This window comes from Mauremys mutica, chromosome 3 (genome assembly GCF_020497125.1).
Source record: "Mauremys mutica isolate MM-2020 ecotype Southern chromosome 3, ASM2049712v1, whole genome shotgun sequence".
Classification (NCBI taxonomy): Eukaryota; Metazoa; Chordata; order Testudines; family Geoemydidae; genus Mauremys; species Mauremys mutica.
Window position 1 is genome coordinate 99,009,548 of NC_059074.1, and position 18,902 is coordinate 99,028,449.

General features: G+C 44.2%; 1 protein-coding gene across 8 annotated transcripts in view; it reads left to right on the forward strand.

Annotated features, from left to right (window-relative positions):
- L3MBTL3 (L3MBTL histone methyl-lysine binding protein 3) overlaps positions 1–18,902 on the forward strand; it is a 153,301-nt gene that overhangs the window by 19,331 nt on the left and 115,068 nt on the right. For all 8 annotated transcript variants that reach the window (XM_045011477.1, XM_045011474.1, XM_045011475.1 and 5 more), the window contains one exon: positions 11,204–11,315. In XM_045011477.1, the coding sequence (XP_044867412.1) occupies positions 11,204–11,315 (112 nt within the window). The remainder of the gene's footprint in view (positions 1–11,203; positions 11,316–18,902) is intronic.

The following is an 18,902-nucleotide window of genomic DNA, read 5'->3' on the forward strand; positions in this document are numbered from 1 at the left end:
CCATCCTGGCATCATATCACTTCGACAAGTGGGTCCTAGAAATCATGAAAAAAAGATATTTCATCCCATTCCTATCGATCCCATCCTCCCAACCTCCTCCCTGTCCCTCTTCAGGGACCCTTCTCATGAAAACCTTCTACGAGAATAAATAAATCACTTTCTGCATCTGGAAGCCAGAGTATCAGTCCCATCCCAACACCGAAGGAAGGGCTTTTATTCCCATTATTTTCTGACCCAAAAGAAATTTGGCAGGTGGAGACCGATCCTAGACCTATAAAACTTCAACAAGTTCGTCAAACTACAACACTAAAAGATGGTTACACTGTCAACCATAATCCCAGCGCTGGAACAGAGGGACTGGTTCTCAGCCCTTGACCTCCAAGACGTGTATTTTCACAGCATACACCCGGCTCACAGAGAGTTCCTCAGATTCATCATGGGGATTGATCATTGCCAGTACGGAGTACTACCCTTTGGACTTTATACAGCCCCTCCGAATATGCTCCAAAGTCCTCATGGTAGTGGCTACGTACCTACACAAACAGGGAAATGACTGCAATACTATACTAGATAGACAGCTCTGTGTGTGTGTGTGTGTGTGTGTATATATATGTGTGTGTGTGTATGAATATATATATATATGAATATGTGTGTGTATGTATATGTATGTATGTGAAGGAATGCTTACTCGGCCAAGTCGAATTAATACCCAGTAGGGTTAAACAAAGATATTATGAATGGGGAGATAAAACAGGTAAACTACTTGCCAGAAGACTTAAAATGGAACTAGCCAACAATAATATAGCTTCCTTATTACAAGAAGATAGGAGTCCCATCCTTGAACCAGTAGATATAAATAATCAATTTAGGCAATTCTATCAAGCTTTTATACAGATATCCAGTCTGACTAATAAATTTGATCATTTCACTGAAGGCCCGCCTTTAGTACCCTATCTTCTGAACAAGTGTTATTTATGGACAAACTTTCTCAGTGCATGAGATCGAACAGGCTATTAAAAATATGAATTACAGCAATGCCCCTTGGATGGATGGCTTTCCAGCAGAGTTTTACAAAATGTTTTGTAATCGGGTATCTACTATTCTTTCAAAGGTTTTTATTGAAACAGACTCCTGCCTTATAGTACTTTTAGGCATTCAATAGGCCTCTTCAATATCTAATGGGGCCAGTTGAGGGTCCAATTTAAATATGTCAGGGACAGGTTCTGAAGAAAACTGATAATATCCTTCCCTTTTAGACCCTTACAGTGCCAACAGAAGAAGGTTTCTTCAAGGTCTTTTTTTCTACTCATCCTGTTTTTCTTCCAGTTTGGTCTTAATTTTGAAGAGACAGTTTCTTCTTTAATTTCACTAGCTTCAATGTCAGTCTTTTGTAGCTCATTTTTTAAGTGAGCCGTTTGGGATTTCACATCATATAGAGAGGTCACAAATATCGTTTGAGATTGAGTCCAGTTGGTTTGTGAATATTTCTTTCAGTGCTGCAGTATCCTGGGCTAGGTTCTGCTGTGGCCTGGGGGTCTCCCCTTTCATCTGCTTAGGTGATTCAGGCTTAGGGCTTTTGTTGCCTCTCATTTTTTCATTGGAATCTATATTCAACAGTTTGAAGTTTATCCAGGGGATTAATTTAAATTTCTATGACAGAACCTTATTGCCAATTTGCTAGGAAAGTTGTTATTAGAGGCGAATTTGATATGGGGGAATGAGGAGATTCAGGACTTGGCAGTTATTTTCCTCCTGGGTACCATGTGACCCCTGACATCTCTTCTCTAAGTTTAACAGTCCCATTTTTTAATCTCTCCTCATATGGAAACTGATCTGTACCCCATATAATTTTTGTTGGCTTTTTTTACCTTTTCCAATTCTGTCACCTCACTGTTCATCCTCTTTTTCAGATCATTTATGAATACGTTGAATAGCACAGGTCCCACTATAGATCCTTGGGGGACCCTGCTATTTACCTTTCTCTGTTGTGAAAACTAACCATTTATTTCTATTCTTTGTTTCCAGTCTTTTAACCAACTAGTGATCCATGAAATGACCTTTCTTCTTATCCCATGACTGCTTAGTTTTCTTACAAGCGTTTGGTGAGGGACATCGTCAAAGGTGTTTTTGATAGTCCAAGTACACAATATTGACTGGATCAACCTTGTCCACATTCTTGTTGACACCCTCCGAGAATTCTAATAGGCTGGTGAGGCATGACTTCTCTTTCCAGAAGCCATGTTCACTCTTCCCTAACATAGTGTATATCTATGTGTCTGATAATTCTGTTATTTACTATAGTTTCAACCAATGTGCCAGGTATTGAAGTTAGGCTTACAGATCACAGAAGCTAGAGAAGTGCCTTCCCCTCCCCCCTCCCTTTTTTTTTTGGTCCCATGAGATTGGACACAAGATTTGCAAAGTTATAAAATTTAGAAAATCACAGTTTCTCTTTTGTCCCATGCATTGTCTGCAAAATGTTTAGGGAATGCCATGACCGTAACTGAACACAAAGGTTCTAATCTAAGGCAGGGCTCATGCTGCTGCAGGAGCAGCACACACACTGTGTTTGGAATATTGGCAACAGATAGCTTCTTTGGAATGGGAGAAAGAGCGAGCTGGGTCAGGCTCCTTCCCAGCTGAAAACCTCCATCCCTTGACCCTGCATAAGGCCCTGGTGGTCCATCCCCACAACACGTGGGCAGTACATGGAAAAGGAGCTTCCTGTACTTCCTCAGGGGATGGAGAGAGAGAGAAAGCCAGACTGGTCTCCCCTCAGCCATCCTTCCACCCCAGCATGTGGCCCGTTCTTTTCCCACCCAGAATAACAATCTTCTCCTGCCAGCGAATGTAGTTAGTCCTGTAGCTCAAGCTGTGCTCCGTTGCCAGAGGTTTAGGATTTAAACCTGTACATAATAGAATTTGTTTTTACAATTTTCCTTTAAAAATAGGAAGTATGTATAAATAAACCCCCCTACGTTAAAATAATTGTATTTTGTTGCAAAGCAAGCACTCAGAACTTAGGAAATGCCAGAATTTTGGTTGCCTGTGAAATCTTAATTCAGCCCATTTATGTATATGCATTATGGTAGAGTCTTTAATTAAATGATCACATAGTAGTTTTTCCATTGGTCCCTAGTCTCATTCAGTGCACCGAATGGATGAATCAGGGTTGTTTACTGATTGGAGCTATTTCCCTGCCTCATTTGCTTTAGATGGTGGAAGATTTGTAAGGAACAAGGCAGGAGATTGCAGGAAGAAAAAGAATGGTCTTGGGGCTAAGGCAGGTGAAGCCACCCAGGAAAGTATAGTCCTACCCCTGCTCCTACCACAGCCTTCCTATGTGATGTTGAGTGAGTCACTTAAGCCAAAGCTTTGGCAGATGGCCACTGATGTGTTCTTCATTTTTGGGGTTCTAAACATTAGACATGTAGGACCTGGTGGGCAGAAATCTTGAGCTCTGACAATTGTAACTGAAGTCAGTGGGAGTTGTGGCTGCACAACACCTCTGACAATATGGTATTGTGCTCCGGAAGAAAGAGCATGGGGTTGAGAGTCAGGAGGCCTGAAGTTCTAAGCCTGGCTGTGCCACTAACTCAGTGTGTGGCCTCAGGCAAATCTTTGTCCCAAGTTTCCCCATCTGTAAAATAGGGATAATAATGCTGTCTGATCTCACAGTGGAGATAAATTCATTAATGTGTGTGGACTCCTCAAATACCAGGGAGAAGATTGAAAAGACTGAAGAAATGTGAGTAGTTGAGATAAGGCATGGATGGGCGTGAGCTGGCTGAGGGTCAACCCAGGCATGATGATGCTGGGTTGGGGCACTGAGATGGAGGAGATAATATCAGTCTCTTTGACTGAAGGAGTACATCTGCAATTGGTGAGCAGGGCTTGTAATTTAGGAGTGATTCTAGACCCATATCTGCTGTTGTCGGTTTAGGCAGGTGCAACCTTTCCTTTAGGATGTGGACCTTGTCACTGTTATCCATGTCTTTGTTACCTCAAGATTAGATTACTGTACATGGGGCCACACCTTACAGGCATCTGGAGAATGAAGCTGCAGCTTGCTTATTGAGAGGGCATCTCACTGGGACTATATGACACCAATGCTCTGGATTGTGCCACTGGTTGCCTATTGGTTTCTGGGATGTCAGCAGGGGCACTTGAATTGAATCCCCCTCATCATAAAGGAGAGGGCAACTGGCAGAGAGGTCTATGTGAGGGCTCTGGGATTGCCCCCCTCCCGCCCAGTTGTCCAAAATAGCTCAGATTTGGCAATCTTCTGGGCACACTGGAAAAGACACCTATTTGGTAGGAGTTTTGGAGATGGCTGAGGATGTGCTTCCCAAAACAATGAAGGGGTGGACATAAATATTTTTTGTAGGTGTCTGGATGGTTGAGTTCCTGCCTAAAGGATTATTTTGATTCTACTGGGATTATGTTGTAATACTAATTGTTAGAGCACCTGAAGCCTTTGTATAGGCATCTTTTTTTATTATTTAAGTAAAGAATACATTTTCATTGCGGGCTTTGGATAGTATGCAGTAAATAAGGCAGGGACCACTAACTGGAGGATGAGTATAAAAATATCAAACTGCTGCTTCATTTCCTGAGCACCGTCGGTCCTGTGTACTGAATGAGGGAGGGGTCCAGTGGCAAAAGTAGTATGTGATTTTGTAATTAAAGACAGTATAATAATTAAGGCTACGTTTTAGTGACAGGTTTTTTTTAGTAAAAGTCATGGACAGTAAACAAAAATTCATGGCCTGTGACCTATCCATGACTTTTGCTATATACCCCTCACTAAAACTTGGACCTGGATGCCACTAGTGCTGGGGAGGAGATGGGCAGCGGCGCGCAGCCAGGACCCCCGCTGGTGCTGGTGGGAGAGGTGCGGGGTGGTGGCCTGTGGCCTGGGACCCCTGCTGGGGTTAGGGTGGGGAGGCCAGCAGCGTGCGGCCTGGGACCTCGGCTGGTGCTGGAATGGGGGAGGGTTGGTGGGGCTGGCAGGTTGCCTACCCGGCTCTGACCAGTGTGTCCCTGCAGCTCCCGCCACAAGCGCCGGCTCCCTAGCTCCCATTGGCTGGGAACCACAGCTAATGGAAGCTCTGGGGGTGGCGCCTGCGGGTGCAGGCAGCACGCGGAGCCCCCTGGTCCCTCTGCCTAGGAGCTGCAAGAACATGCCGGTGAGAGCCGGGGAACCCCCCCCCAGGTAAGCACCACCCTGCACCCTAACCCCCTGCCCGAGCCTCCTCCCACACACCCAAACTGCTGCTGCTGCAGAAGTCACAGAGGTCACAGAAAGTCAGTGACAGACACGCAGCATTATTCATAATGCATCCATACCGACAGGCAGAATTAAGGATGTATGGACAAATTTTTGCATTTCCTAACTTTTACATCTTAAATAATATTCTTTCAAATAATTTTGGGCGTAACATGTTTCTGTAATATAGTGGGACCTAAGGTGTCTGTGGGTTGCCCCATCATACAAAAGAAGAGAGTTGCTGGAATATACTTCAAACTGGGGCACCGCTCCTATAAACACTTAAACACATGCTTAACCTTGAGCATGTGAGTAGTCCCATTCATTCCAATTAAGCATGAGCCCTAGTGCTCTCAGGCCAGAAGTCCTTTGGACTCTAGGTGTGGTCCCTCCTGACATGTTGCCAGCACAGCTCTCATTTACTTTAAATTTAGTTATCTCTTGTGTAGGAGGAGCAATATATACTTTAGATTCTGATCTCACTAACATTAGTGTTAGACCAGTTTCATTCCATTGTTATCAGTTCAGTTAGTCCTTGCTTACATTGATGTGAGGCCAAGATATTCGGTCCATTACTCCCAAATGTATTTTCAGTGGTATTGTACCAATTATATATATTACTGTAACCTCATTATCCTAACCTTGCCCAGTAGATGGTACTGTTGGCTCTATTTTGTGGTTTCTTTTTGAAGTTGAACATTTGTTTCTTGAAAGCAGCCGTACCTTTTTATTTTTTCTATTTAATGTATTTTAACTATTGTTTTCCCTCTTTTCTCTCTCTGCTCTTAAGTAACTTCTGCAGCCAGTGGAGACCAATAGTAACCCCTTTACTGATTTGATCTTCACTGGTACTAGTAAGATCTAACAGTCTTTAGGCAGACTAGTCAATGGGTTAATGGTGAATGTCCTTAGGAGTGTAGAATGTGTGAATATCCTTAGAAGTGTAGATATGTAATCCATTGATTGGGCAGATTGCCTCTGATTCATGTTCTGCATCAGGGTCTTAATCCAAGATAGGTTCATATGAATTTCTTTAAATAGATACCTTTTAAAATTAATTTTCTTGCCATTTAGTGGGGTTTGATAATAGCATTTTCATATTTAACATTGGTTCATTAATAGATTACATCATTTTATGATGTATTGATCATGTTAAGTGGTAGCCACTTTTACTGTAATTCCAGCAAATGTGAGTTTGGAATTCCTCCAAATGGAATTTTTTGATTACATATCTTTTCTGGAAAAAATAAATATGCTCATATACTACAGTTATGAGGACTGTAGAAGGACCTATCAGTCAGACAGAGAAACAGCTCAAAAGCTTTTACAGTATTTCATCAGTCTTTATTTAGACCCTCATTCAGCAAAGCACTTAAATGTGTTCTTAAGTATGTTGCTGAGTTGGGGCATTCAAGTGTTCTTGAAAGTTTTTGATTTGACAATCATGCAAGCCAACGTCCTGATTTATCTGCAGAAAAGAGATAGCATGAGCAGTGATGGCAAAAACTTTCTCACGCAGCCCTTTCACTTTACCTGAAGGAACTTCCTTTGGGGGTGAATCAGTAATCCAGGTTCCATCCCCATTTAGTCCTAGTCTCCTTTGTTGAAACTGCCAAATAGTGTTAACTGTGGTGTTATTTATGTCGTTCACCTGTCCACTGGTCTGATACTGCCAGCTCGGTTCATGTAGGTCACGAACGAGCTCTTAAATGTTAGCAACTTTTGGATGCTGCTGTTTTGGTTGCTTCTAATTAGTGACCTGACATATTTTGTTCATGGTTGTTTAACCCTATGGAAACTTCGAAAGTGATTTTTTTTAATCAAAACCTTAATTTTTGCACTGCATGTGTTATTGAAGGCATGCTCATAATTGTTGGACTGAACATTTCTCTCTCTTTCATGAGCACTGAATCTTTCTTTTTGTGATGGGGGGCTAGGGGAAAAATCTGTATACAGAATTACTTGGACTTTGCAAACAGACGTGAGTAAAACAAAGTTTAAATTTAGGCCTACCAACCTTGATGGTGTCCCCTTTTAAATATGAAAAACTCCATTTAGGCTTCCTGGATGGGATTTTCAAAAGCACTCGGCACTGGCCTATCTGTGCTCCTAGTGAAGCCAATGGGAGTTTTACCATTGGCTCCAGTGGGAGACGAGTTAAACCAATGTTAAGTGCTTTGGAGAATCCTTCTCTTGGGCTAGTACAGTCTGTGTGCATGCTTAGGAACGCCCACTTGTACAGAACTTCCATTTTAGTTAAGATATTCTCATAACTTCAAAAATGTGCTTCTCAGGACACATGTAAGTCTAAAAAGTTTGGTTAATTTTTCCTTTCTCCTTACATTGTGCTTCCCCCAAATCTTTGCACAGTCTTGTGCTTCCTTGTTTTAGCTGAACCATTAGCTGAAATACAAAAAGGTCACAATAGGGACTGTTCTTTATTGTTACATTTCAAACCCAGTGGGAGCCAAGAGATAAAGAAAACCCTGTGAGGAACCCCTTTTATTGGAAGCTTTGCTGCCTGCTTTCTAGATCAAGGAGGTTTGTTTAAGCATTGAAATTTTTACATGTATAGCTGAAGTGTTCAGATTTCACCCATCACTCAAATTCCTTTTTGTCATCCTTTCCATGGTAGATATTAGCTTGGACTTCCTACTGGCAACTCTTATTCTGTGGGGACCCAGAGGAGAGGGTGGGCCTGAGTCCTTCTCTCGCCCCCTGCAGGGAAGGGGGCAGGGACTGCCAAAGCTCCCGAGTCAGAATGGCAGCCCTAACATATGACTAGTGGACTTTATTTCTGTTTCTGTGTTGACTTCCTTTATTCTTCCCTGGTGGAGTAGGCAGAGAGAGATGACAGGCCCCAGGGCCTGCAGTTGGAAGCCCATCACAGGGCACTTAGGACCTTGGAGATGAGGCCCTCTGCTACTCTGTAAGGGGAGAGACTCCGATGACCCGGCTGGAGCTGTAAAGAGAAGCCAAGTATTATAGGACACATTTCAGAACTGATAGGAAAAGGGGAATTGAGGAAATGCAGCCAATTTCAAATGCTTGGCTACAAGTGGATGCGATAAAGGACAAGAGGCATGACAACAGACACCACAAGCTCAATCTGTTTAGCTTAACCAACAGAAGATTGAGGGTGACGTGATCATTATCTATAAGTACCTACATGGGGAACAAAACTTAAATAATGGGGTTTTCAGTCTAGCAGACAGGTATAACATGATCCAAGGGCCGGAAGATGAAGCGAGACAAATTCAAACTGGAAATAAGGTACACGTTTTTAACAGTGAGGGGTATTAACTATTGGAACTATTTACCAAGGTTTATGGTGGGTTCTCCATCACTGGCATTTTTAAAAACAAGGTGGGATTTTTTTTTTAAAAGACATGCTCTAGTTTAAACAGGAATTCCTTTAGGGAAGTCCAGTGGCCTGTGTTATACAGGAGGTTAGATTAGATGATTACAGTGGACCCTTCCGCCCTTATGATGTATGAAACTCAATGTTTGCTGACTTGCTGCAGTCCCACTTAAAGAATCAGCTCTGTCCAGCAAGGAATATGCTAATACCACCACCAGGTAATTATACATCTTGTGAATTCTACTCAGAAATTGTTTTCACAGAGTGGTGGTCTTAGAAAAAATGAAGTCATTGCAGCATAGAGACGTGTGTAAAGTATGCGATACCAGTTTGAGTGACATCCTGGCTCCACTGAAGTCAGTAGGCATTTAGCCATTGACTTCAGTGGAGCCAGCATTTCACCTCAAGTTTACTAGCAACTTTGAGGAAAGATGTTATATAAACAAGCGCAAAGTATTTTTATGATTTGGGCAAAATCTGTATGGTACTGTGAATCCCCAGCTCCCATTGAAGCCAGCAAGGTAGATTTTCAAAGGCCCAGTTAAGTGGCTAAGTGTCATCATTTGCACCTTTGGGAACGATTTTCAAAGGAGTTTCTCATGTGGAGCCTGTTGAAGGCTTTGGCACAGGAGCAGAAATATAATAATGAATTTGTTTATATACCAGAGTGGGAAGGCTAGAAGCTAGAACTTCAAGGGATGTTACAGGTGTTCAGCACCTCTCAGGCTTCAGCCCTCAGCCTTTTATTATTAATGCAAAATTAGTGGGGTGATACTGCAAAGTGTTGAGTGGGAGTTGAGAGCATTCAGAACTTCAGAGACTCATAGTCATTATTATCTTCAGTCTTCCCACTCTGTCATATTTACAGTGAAAAGAGTTGGATGAATAATATCTGTCCAGAAAAAAACAGTCTGATCATACTCTGATGTTGTATTCAGATAATTTTATTAGCTGTGCTCATCACCTTTCAGCATTTGTTGCCGCTCTGGGGAAGAGGTAGTATGTGAATGGTAAGACAGATCTACTAGTCTTTGTTTTTTTCATGTCTGAATATAAACATTGGCAATGTTGCCTGCTATCATAATTCTGTCGCTCTCACAATTCTATTGTGAGACACGATATTTTTCTTAAAGTCCGAGCTTGTGGAGTCATGTGGTTATGTGAGAATCCCTTGTCATCTTAAAAAAATTAGTTTATCGCCCTCAGGATTGCAGAGGAAAGCTTGAAAGCACAAACTCTAAAGGCTCAAAAATCAGAAGGCAAATAAAAAGAACCCAGTATTTATTATTTCTTAAAATCTCATGATTTTTTGGGGACTTGACTCATGATTTTTGAGTGTTGGGGTTAGCAGGATTGCGTTAATGAAACCTAGAGATGTTAATACCAAGTAAACAATCATGTTTCTGGCTGGCTGCTCTAGAAGTGCACAAGCGAGGACAGGGTACTAGAAGCATACTTCTGCGCAGTGCCCCAGTACAAGGAGCTGAATACTCCATTTTGGAGTCTCCTGAGGCACAAACATACACTAAAGAATGTGAGCAGTAGATCAGGCCAGGGTGGCAAAGATGGATGGGTAGGTAGGTGGAAGTATGCTCCACCTCCCACACCTTCACCCAAAAGAGTGCTGCAGTGGGTGTGCCTCTTCTCCATGCCAGGGAGCTTTGTGAGGGGATTCTGAGGCATAGTTCATCCTGGAGATCCCTCTGGGGAACCTCAGTACCAGCACCTATAAGGTGTGATTGAACTCTAGGTGACTTGCATTCGTTCAGCTAAAATAGAAGATCATTCTGCTCTTAGTTACACCTGTGCAACCCATTGGACCTACTGACTTATTTATTAACTGGAAAGTTGAACATTAGTCTTATCTGTCAGCACTGCAGTTGTTACAGCATTTGGAGGATGCTTTGTTACTGGAGGCAGGATGGACATAAATCACAGTGATCTAGTATAAGCACAGTATGTGGGATATTGCTAAGCCTTATTCCTGGCTGATGGTTATATTACATATGGTAGGTAATTAGACAGTTCATAAATTGCTTTGAGGTGTTTGCTTACATGCAATTTGCATTGGAGAAACACTCAGCTTTTGGTTGGTGCTGAAATTATAATATTCTGTGAAGTATCACAGAATATTCTGTGAAATACTTTGTATTTTCTTGATCACTTTCAGACCTTTGACAAAAATGCTTGGTGGTAGAGCATTGGTTTACTGCCAGTGAAGGGAGTTTCAAAAAAGCAGAATAAGTTAATTTTCCTTGAGATTTTTGCTATTGATTTTTTTTGTTTTGTTTAAGATGCATACTATTCTGTATGTATTTGTAAATGGTGTGTGTGAGTATATACATATATAAAAGTTAATTTAAACATTTTTCTATAACACCATGTGCATTGTGTTTTCGAGAAATAATAAATACACTTTCCCTGTTGCTAGGGGATTAGCAGTATCACTGAACACTCAGATAATACAATGAAGGGCACCATTATAAGAAATTAAAAGGATAGAAGAACAATCCGTAGGGGAGCGTCAGTCAATTTTTTTCAGCATTTCATCCTGTTTTTCTTTGTTTTATCAGTTCAGAGTGAATGAGTTTGGTGCCCTGGAAGTCATCACAGATGAAACAGAGATGGAAAGTGTTAAAAAGGCCACTGCTACCACAACCTGGATGGTGCCAACTGCTCAAGAAGGTCAGAAAGAAGCTATTTAATTTTTTTGTTATAGTTGTTGTTTTCTAATGTAATAGTGTTCCATAAAAAGTTGCCAAAAGCTTTAAAACTGCTTAGTTATTTTTCCTCTAACAACTTCTGTACACACCTCATGAAAAAACTGAGGGGATGTTATTAATTACTTGAGTGTGAATGGTTGTCAAAATGTCTTTTAAATTAAAAAGAAGCACAAAATTTCACACTTCTGTTATTAAACATCTGGAAGCAATAATTTTAGAGAACTGCAGCTGTATCCTTCATAATAGACACTTTTATCTAAGTTTAGAACCACATTTTTTTAATGTGATCTATCCTGTTATTTTTTAACTCAAAGATATCTTAATTGCATAATCTATTTGAATTCATCAACATTCTTCACTTTGTTGTTCTTGCTGAGGCTAAATCTCAAAAAGAAAAGAAGGATTTTACCTATTGTCTATAGTTAACTTCAGTTCAAAATAGTGTAAACTGCAAAACAGTTGTTACAGGATATTGTTTATTAGTTGCTCAAACAAATTAACTGATGGAGGATTATATCTGCAATATCTTTGTTACTGCTAACTCTACCACAGTGAACTATTGTGACTGCTTGCAAAAATTTTCAGAGTAATAACATTCAGGGGTTTACATGGGGCCTTTAACTGCACGGGCAAGGGGTTTAGACAGAATTTTCTGTGGAAATTAAAAGAGTGGCAAAAGGAAAATATACATTTTCATCCATAGGCAGATGTACCACATAGTCACAGATGCTCAGTATTATTTTTGTACACATTGAACATGGGATCAATAGGATAGCACTGAAAAGAATATCCCAGCTACTTCCATGGTTTCTTGCACCCATCATTTTTTTGCCCATGCAGATGGTACATTTTACCAGGATTCTTTTTCCTTTTTAAATTAAATACATAATTATTTTTAGCATTCGTGAAAATGCCAGATTAACCGAATGTAACTGTCAGTAGCTATCCACCAAACAGCACAAGCAATAGTGCTGAAAACTTTTGCTATGCTGCCCCACTAATACGTCTTCCCCTTGACCTGGAGAGACCCTTTCTAGGGGTAAAAAAGTAGTTCTTAAAGTGATTGCATATGTCAATTCCAATTAAGTGTGCATGTGGTGTGTGCACGGCAACCGAAAGGTTTTTCCCCTAACAATACCCATTGGGTCAGTTCAGGAGCCCCCTGGAGTCGTGCCCCTGGAGGAGTGCCTCCATGGTGCCAAATATAGGGCCCTGCTGACCCGCTGCCACCTCAGTTCCTTTTTACCGCCTGTGATGGTTAGCCGGAACACTTGTTCTCTCTTGCTTCGACAAGCATCTCTTTCTTTGCAGTCTTCAGACTTTTCCTGTAAATAGTTAGATAATAGTTAGCAGTTAGTGTATAGATTTCTATAGGATATTGTTTGGGGGTACCCCCCCCCGTTCCCCTTCCCCCCATACTGGGGCATGCCTCGGTCCCCGGGGTTTAAACCCTGCGCAGTGTGTGGCAAACCTATGCCCAGGAGTGACCCCCAGACTTCTTGCCTAAAGTGCCTGGGGGATAAAGTCCTAAAAGGAATGTTGCAAAATCTGCAGAGGATTTTGCCCCAGAACCCAAAAGGAGAGGGATCAGTGACTGAAGATTCTCCTTATGGAGGCTGCCATCCCCACTTGGACCCAGGTCAGCCAAGACGATGCCGAGCATCTTGGCATCAGTGCGTAGTGCCCAGTCATCGCAAAAGGTTTCGGCCCCGAGGAAGGACTCAGATAGAGACCCTTGGCACTGACAGAGTTCTCCGTGCAGGGCAGTGGGCGGCACCGTTCCCAGTCTACGGTACCCCACAAAAAAGAAGAGACCTGACAGAGGGCATTCGTCCACGCCCAGACCGGCACGGAAGGAAGCTGAGACCCGCGTTGGGCCATGTAAGCATGGCACCACCTAGTCAGGCTCCGTCGACTCCTGTTCCACCAAGGGACCAGTCGAATCCAGGTCCCCAAGACTCCCCTCTCCGGGAAGGTCGTGAGCAAGCGCTGGAGTTACCATCCATGCCAGACACTTTTTTGAGGTGGCCAGAGAGCTCAATGCCTTCACGTTACTACCTTCTCCGCCTAGGCGAGACAGGGCACCGAGCTTTGCTTCAGCGGCACCCATGAGACCTTTGGTGCTATCCCGGGGCAAGCCAGCCATGGTACCATGTGGATCACCATCCCCTCAGCACCGGTCCTTTCTGCTAGTGGACAGGTAGAGGAGCTGCATTGGTCCTCAAGTTCCCAGCACCGCTCTCCAGCACCGGTGGGCACTGCTCTCCCGTGGTTCTCCTTCAGCGAGTCCTCTGAGTCAGAGGTGGAGTCCTGCAGATCTAAGCAAAGCCAACACGGGTCATGTAGACACTCTACGTCAGACAAGGAAATGCAGCAATTCCACCAGGTGCTTTAACCTGGGCAAAGGCAGGCTCCGACCCAGTCGCCTTTCTGGACCCCGTGTATTCCACCAAAGCTGGGGTCCTATTCCAGGAGCTCTGCATTGGTGGCCTCGGTATCTCACGTGCCTCCCACACTTCCCTCGGTGCAGGACCAGCTGCCCCATGCCGCATTAGTCACAGCGCGGGAAGACCCGGCACCATGTGACCCCTTCGATGCTGAGGGCAGAGATCAAGACCCAGTCCTAGTTAGGGCCTCGTCCTTGTTCTCACCAGAAGAGATGGTGGCGGGAACTTCCATGATAATTGGGTACTCCAGCAGCTACTGAGCAGAGTGGCCCAGAACCTGGGGATCCAGGTTGAGGAGGTCGCAGAGATATCGGATCCTATGGTGGATATCTTAGCCCCCTCTGGTCTCTCTCGGATTGCCCTGCCACTCATAAAGACTATTCAAGAGACCACTAAGACGTTGTGGCAAACCCCCACCTCCTTACCACTGACAGTGAAGAAGACCAAACGGAAGTGTTTCATTCCCTTTAAGGGGTTGGAACCTTTTTTTCCCCCAATCCCCACGCTGGGCTCCCTAGCTGTAGTGGCGGCAAATAAGTGGGAAAATTTATAGAGCTTCTGCCAGAAGTGGAGGCGCATGTGAGCCTCATAAGAGCAACTTTAGAAGACCTGGGCCTTTTATTGAATGTACAGAAGTCAACCCTATCCCTGTTCAGCAGATAGGGGCGGTGTTGGACTCAACATAGGCAAAGGCGTGCCTCCCAGAGTCACGTTTCCAGACCCTGTGCGGCGACATACTAGGTCTCAGGCAGTTCCCTACCACCACAGCAAGGAATTGCCTAAAGCAACTTGGCCACATGGCCGCTTGTACCTTTGTAGTACTGCACGCCATACTGAGACTTCGGCCTCTTCAGGCATGGCTAGCCTCAGTGTACCAACCAATTTGGGATGGTCTAGACAAGATTGTCATTCTCCCCTGGCTGGTTCTCGAGTCTCTCCTATGGTGGCTCCATCCACAAGTGATGTGTGTTGGTGTTCCCCTCGCCAGGCCCCAGCCATCCCTTTTGCTGGTGATGGATGTGTCAGCGAGGGGTTGGGGAGCGCACCTGAGGGACCTCAGGCCCTCTAGTCCCAGTTGGATCTCTTACTTCATATCAGCGTCAGAGAGCTGAAGGCAGTCCATTTGGCATGCCAGATGTTCCAAGTTCACTTGGAGGGGAGATATGTATCTGTCATGCAGACAGTACAACAGTGATGTTTTATATAAACAGATGGGGGAGAGCATGCTCTTCTCCCTTGTGCCAGCAAGCCCTCAAACTGTGGAACTTTAGCATAGCTCACTCAATACACCTGGAAGCGTCTTATCTCCTCAGAGTTCAGAACAAGTTGGTAGACTATTTCAGCAGGTCCTTTCACTGCCACAAATGGTCCATCCACCCGTATGTCGCAAATACCATCTTCCAATGGTGGGGATTTCCCCAGATAGACTTGTTCGCTATGCGACACGACAGGATGTGCCTACAGTTCTGCTCCTTCCTGAATCACAGCCCGGGCTCCATCACGGACATGTTCCTCCTTCCCTGGAGGGGACACCTCCTGTACTCTCGTTCACAAGGTACTGCTCAAGGTTCAAAGGGACGAAGCCTCAGTGATATTGATAGCTCCAGTCTGGTCCCGTCAGCACTGGTACACATCTCTCCAGGAAATGTCCATGGAAAACCCAATCACCTTACCGCTTCTCCCAGACTTGATAACTCAGGATCACAGCCGCCTGCAGTACCCAAATGTCTAATCTCTTCACCTCACGGCATGGAAGTTCCATGGCTAAACCCAATGGAGCTGGCTTGTTTGGGTCCAGTCAGGGGAGTCCTCCTTGGCAGTAGGAAACTGTCCACTAGGGCTACCTACCTAGCCAAATGGAAGAGAGTCACAATTTGGTCTTTGCAATATCTCCCAACGCTCTCGTCAATACCCATGATATTGGACTATCTCCTCCACTTAAAGCGGCAAGGGCTTTCTGTCATAAGTAAAAATCCACTTGGCTGCCATTTCTGCCTTCCATCCAGGCGTGGAGGGCCTGTCGGTCTTTGCCAATCCAATAGTTGGTCATTTTCTTAAAGGTGTCAACAGACCATATCCTCACATACAACGGCTGGTCCTTGCCTGGGAACTTAACCTGGTCCTTTCCAGGCTAATGGGGCCACCCTTTGAACTGCTTGCAACATGTACTCTGCTTTACCTCTCATATAAAGTGACATTCTTGGTAGCGATAACTTCTGCCAGGAGGGTGTCTGAGCTCAAGGCTCTAACATCTGAGCCTCTTTACACTGTTTTCTCTAAGGAAAAGGTTCAGCTTAGGCTACATCCGGCCTTTCTCCCTAAAGTTATCCCCAAGTTTCATGTTAACCAGGATATCTTTCTTCCAGTTTTCTACCATGAGCTGCATGCAAGCAGCAGGGAGCAAAAACTTCATTCATTGGACGTTCGCCAGGCATTAACCTTCTATATCGAACAGACAAAACCATTCTGAAAGTCTGTTAAGCTATTTGTTGCAGTAGCAGACAGAATGAAAGGGCTTCCTGTCTCCTCCCAAAGAATCTTGACATAGATTACTTCCTGTATGTGGGCATGCTACGATCTGGCGAAAATACCTGCCTCTCCACTCCAGCGCACTCCACGAGGGCACAGGCTTCGTCAGCGGCCTTCCTGGCCCAGGTTCTGACCCAGGAAATGTGCAGAGCTATGACGTAGTCCTCAGTCCACACCTTTACCTCTCATGACACCATTACCCAGCAGGCTAGAGATGATGCAGCCTTTTGCACAGCAGTGCTACATTCAGCGAACCTTTGAGCTCAGACCCCACCTCCAAATTTAGGCTTGGTAATTACCTACTTGGAATTGACATGAGCAATCACTCGAAGAAAAAAGATGGTTACCTACCTCTTATAACTGTTGTTCTTCGAGATGTGTTGCTCATGTCCATTCCAATACCCGGCCGCCAACCCTGCTGTTGGAGCAAATGGGCAAGAAGGAACTGAGGTGGCAGCGAGTAGGCAGGGCCCTATATTCGGCACCGGGGAGGCATGACTCCAGTGGGCGCCTGAACCGGCCCAATGAATACTGCTGGGGGAAAACCTTCAGGTTGCCATGCACGTGGCACGCACACATTTAATTGGAATGGACATGAGCAACACATCTCGAAGAACAACAGTTATGAGAGGTAGATAACCATCTTTTCAACCTGTTTTGTCCTTGACCTCTCTCCTGAGGCTGCCAACTACTATTATTGCTATTAGCCCTTGTTACTGATGCGATTTTGTTTGATGGATATCTCTTCAGTGTCTATAAGAAACTGAATTGAGAGCATCTGTTCATGTACCATAAATAAGGCTACGTTTTAGTCACAGGTATTTTTAGTAAAAGTAATGGACAGGTCATGGGCAAAAACAAAAATTCATGGCCCATGATCTGTCCATGACTTTTACTATATACTCCTAACTAAAACTTGTGCCTTGGAGAACCACAAGTGTTCTGGAGGCGGGCGGTGGCCTGGGACCCCTCTTGGTGCTGGGCGGAAGGGTTGGCGGGGCTGGCAGGTTCCCTACCTGGCTCCGTGTATCCCTGCAGCAATTAGGGGGAGGGAAGACCAGAGGGCTTTGTGTGCTGCCCCCGCCATGAACTCCGGCTCTGCAGCTACCGTTAGCCGGGAGCCGCAGCCAATGGACGCCGCAGAGGCGACGCCTGTGTCTGGGGGCAGAGCCTCCTGGCCCCTCCATCTAGGAGCTACAGGGACGTGCCATCTGCTTCTGGGGAGCCCCTCTTCCCCCGGTAAGCGCTGCCCCGCAGCCCAACCCCTTGTCCCAGCTCTGAGCCCCCTCCCACATCCAAACTTCCCCAGTAGCGGCTGGTGCTGCTGGCCCAAGGGCTGCCTGATCTGCTCGGGCAGCCCCAGAGCCATCTGCACCAGCTGCTGCAGAAGGTCATGAAGGTCATGGAAAGTCATGGAATCCGTGACCTCCGTGACAGACACGCAGCCTTAACCATAAGTTATGAAGCAAATTGGTAACAATTTTCAATCCGTATTGACTTGTAGAAAGTTCATATCTGTGATGTGGAGGTGAGAGACTTATCATCATAGTATAAACACTATGCCATATGTTGTGAAGTAGATTCTGTACCCTCTCACAGCTGTGTGATCACAGTTTTGTAATATCAAATGTACACCATCGTGCCCTGCAATATGGTTAACCTAAAACAAATTCTTGCTAGTCAAATCAAATATGTTCAGTGCTTTGTATTGTATTAACCATACATTTGTAATGAGGATGTATGTCTTACATTATACCAGATTAGTTTGTTGCAGTATAAAGATATGCTTACCTCCACTGCCCATTTAGACCTGCATGACTGGGGGAAGAGATGTCACTTAACCACTGATAACATTGAGCTGCGTATTGCAGCACACCATCCCAGGAGAGATGAAGAGATATCTAGATCCAGGGGTTCATTTGATTGCCCTTTAAAGGAGTGTTCGATGTTCAAGCAGAAGGAATTGTTTGTCTTTGACTTGGAATTTGTCTTTTAAAAGAAGTAAATGGGTTACAAATAAGTCATTTTTAGTTTCCATTAGATAGGTTTCTATTATTAAGAAGTTCCCCTCAGTTCTTTTTGAAGCTTCATCTTACCCATAAGTGTAGGCTGCCATGTCCACTCCGAGCCTAGACATTTGGTGCCTAGGCTTATAGATGGCTGAATACCTGAATCTAATGTTGGAAAATGTAGTTGTCCTAATCCAGAGTGATAAGAGGGAAAATGTGTATTTTTTCTCTCGTAGACTACAGGAGTAGTTACATACAATCTTTTGGAGGAAAAAGGCTGTAATAGATTAATACCTTATAGCCTAGGATTTTAGTTACAGAAATGAGTGTGTGTTTGTTAAAAGAAAACTTCACCAAATTTCCTTTTCACAGTTGGCAGTAGTCCCACTAGGTCAGGAATGAGGCACACTGGCAGGGCGGCATGGGAAAGTCTGCACAGCTTCTGCCTAGGCTGTACCTGATCCTTGGATAAAGGACCTCAGTCTTCAGTGCAGCTAATGCAACATCTTTCAGCAGCATTAAATTCACACTAAAAAAGATCAACTAAATGTTGGCATGTGTCAT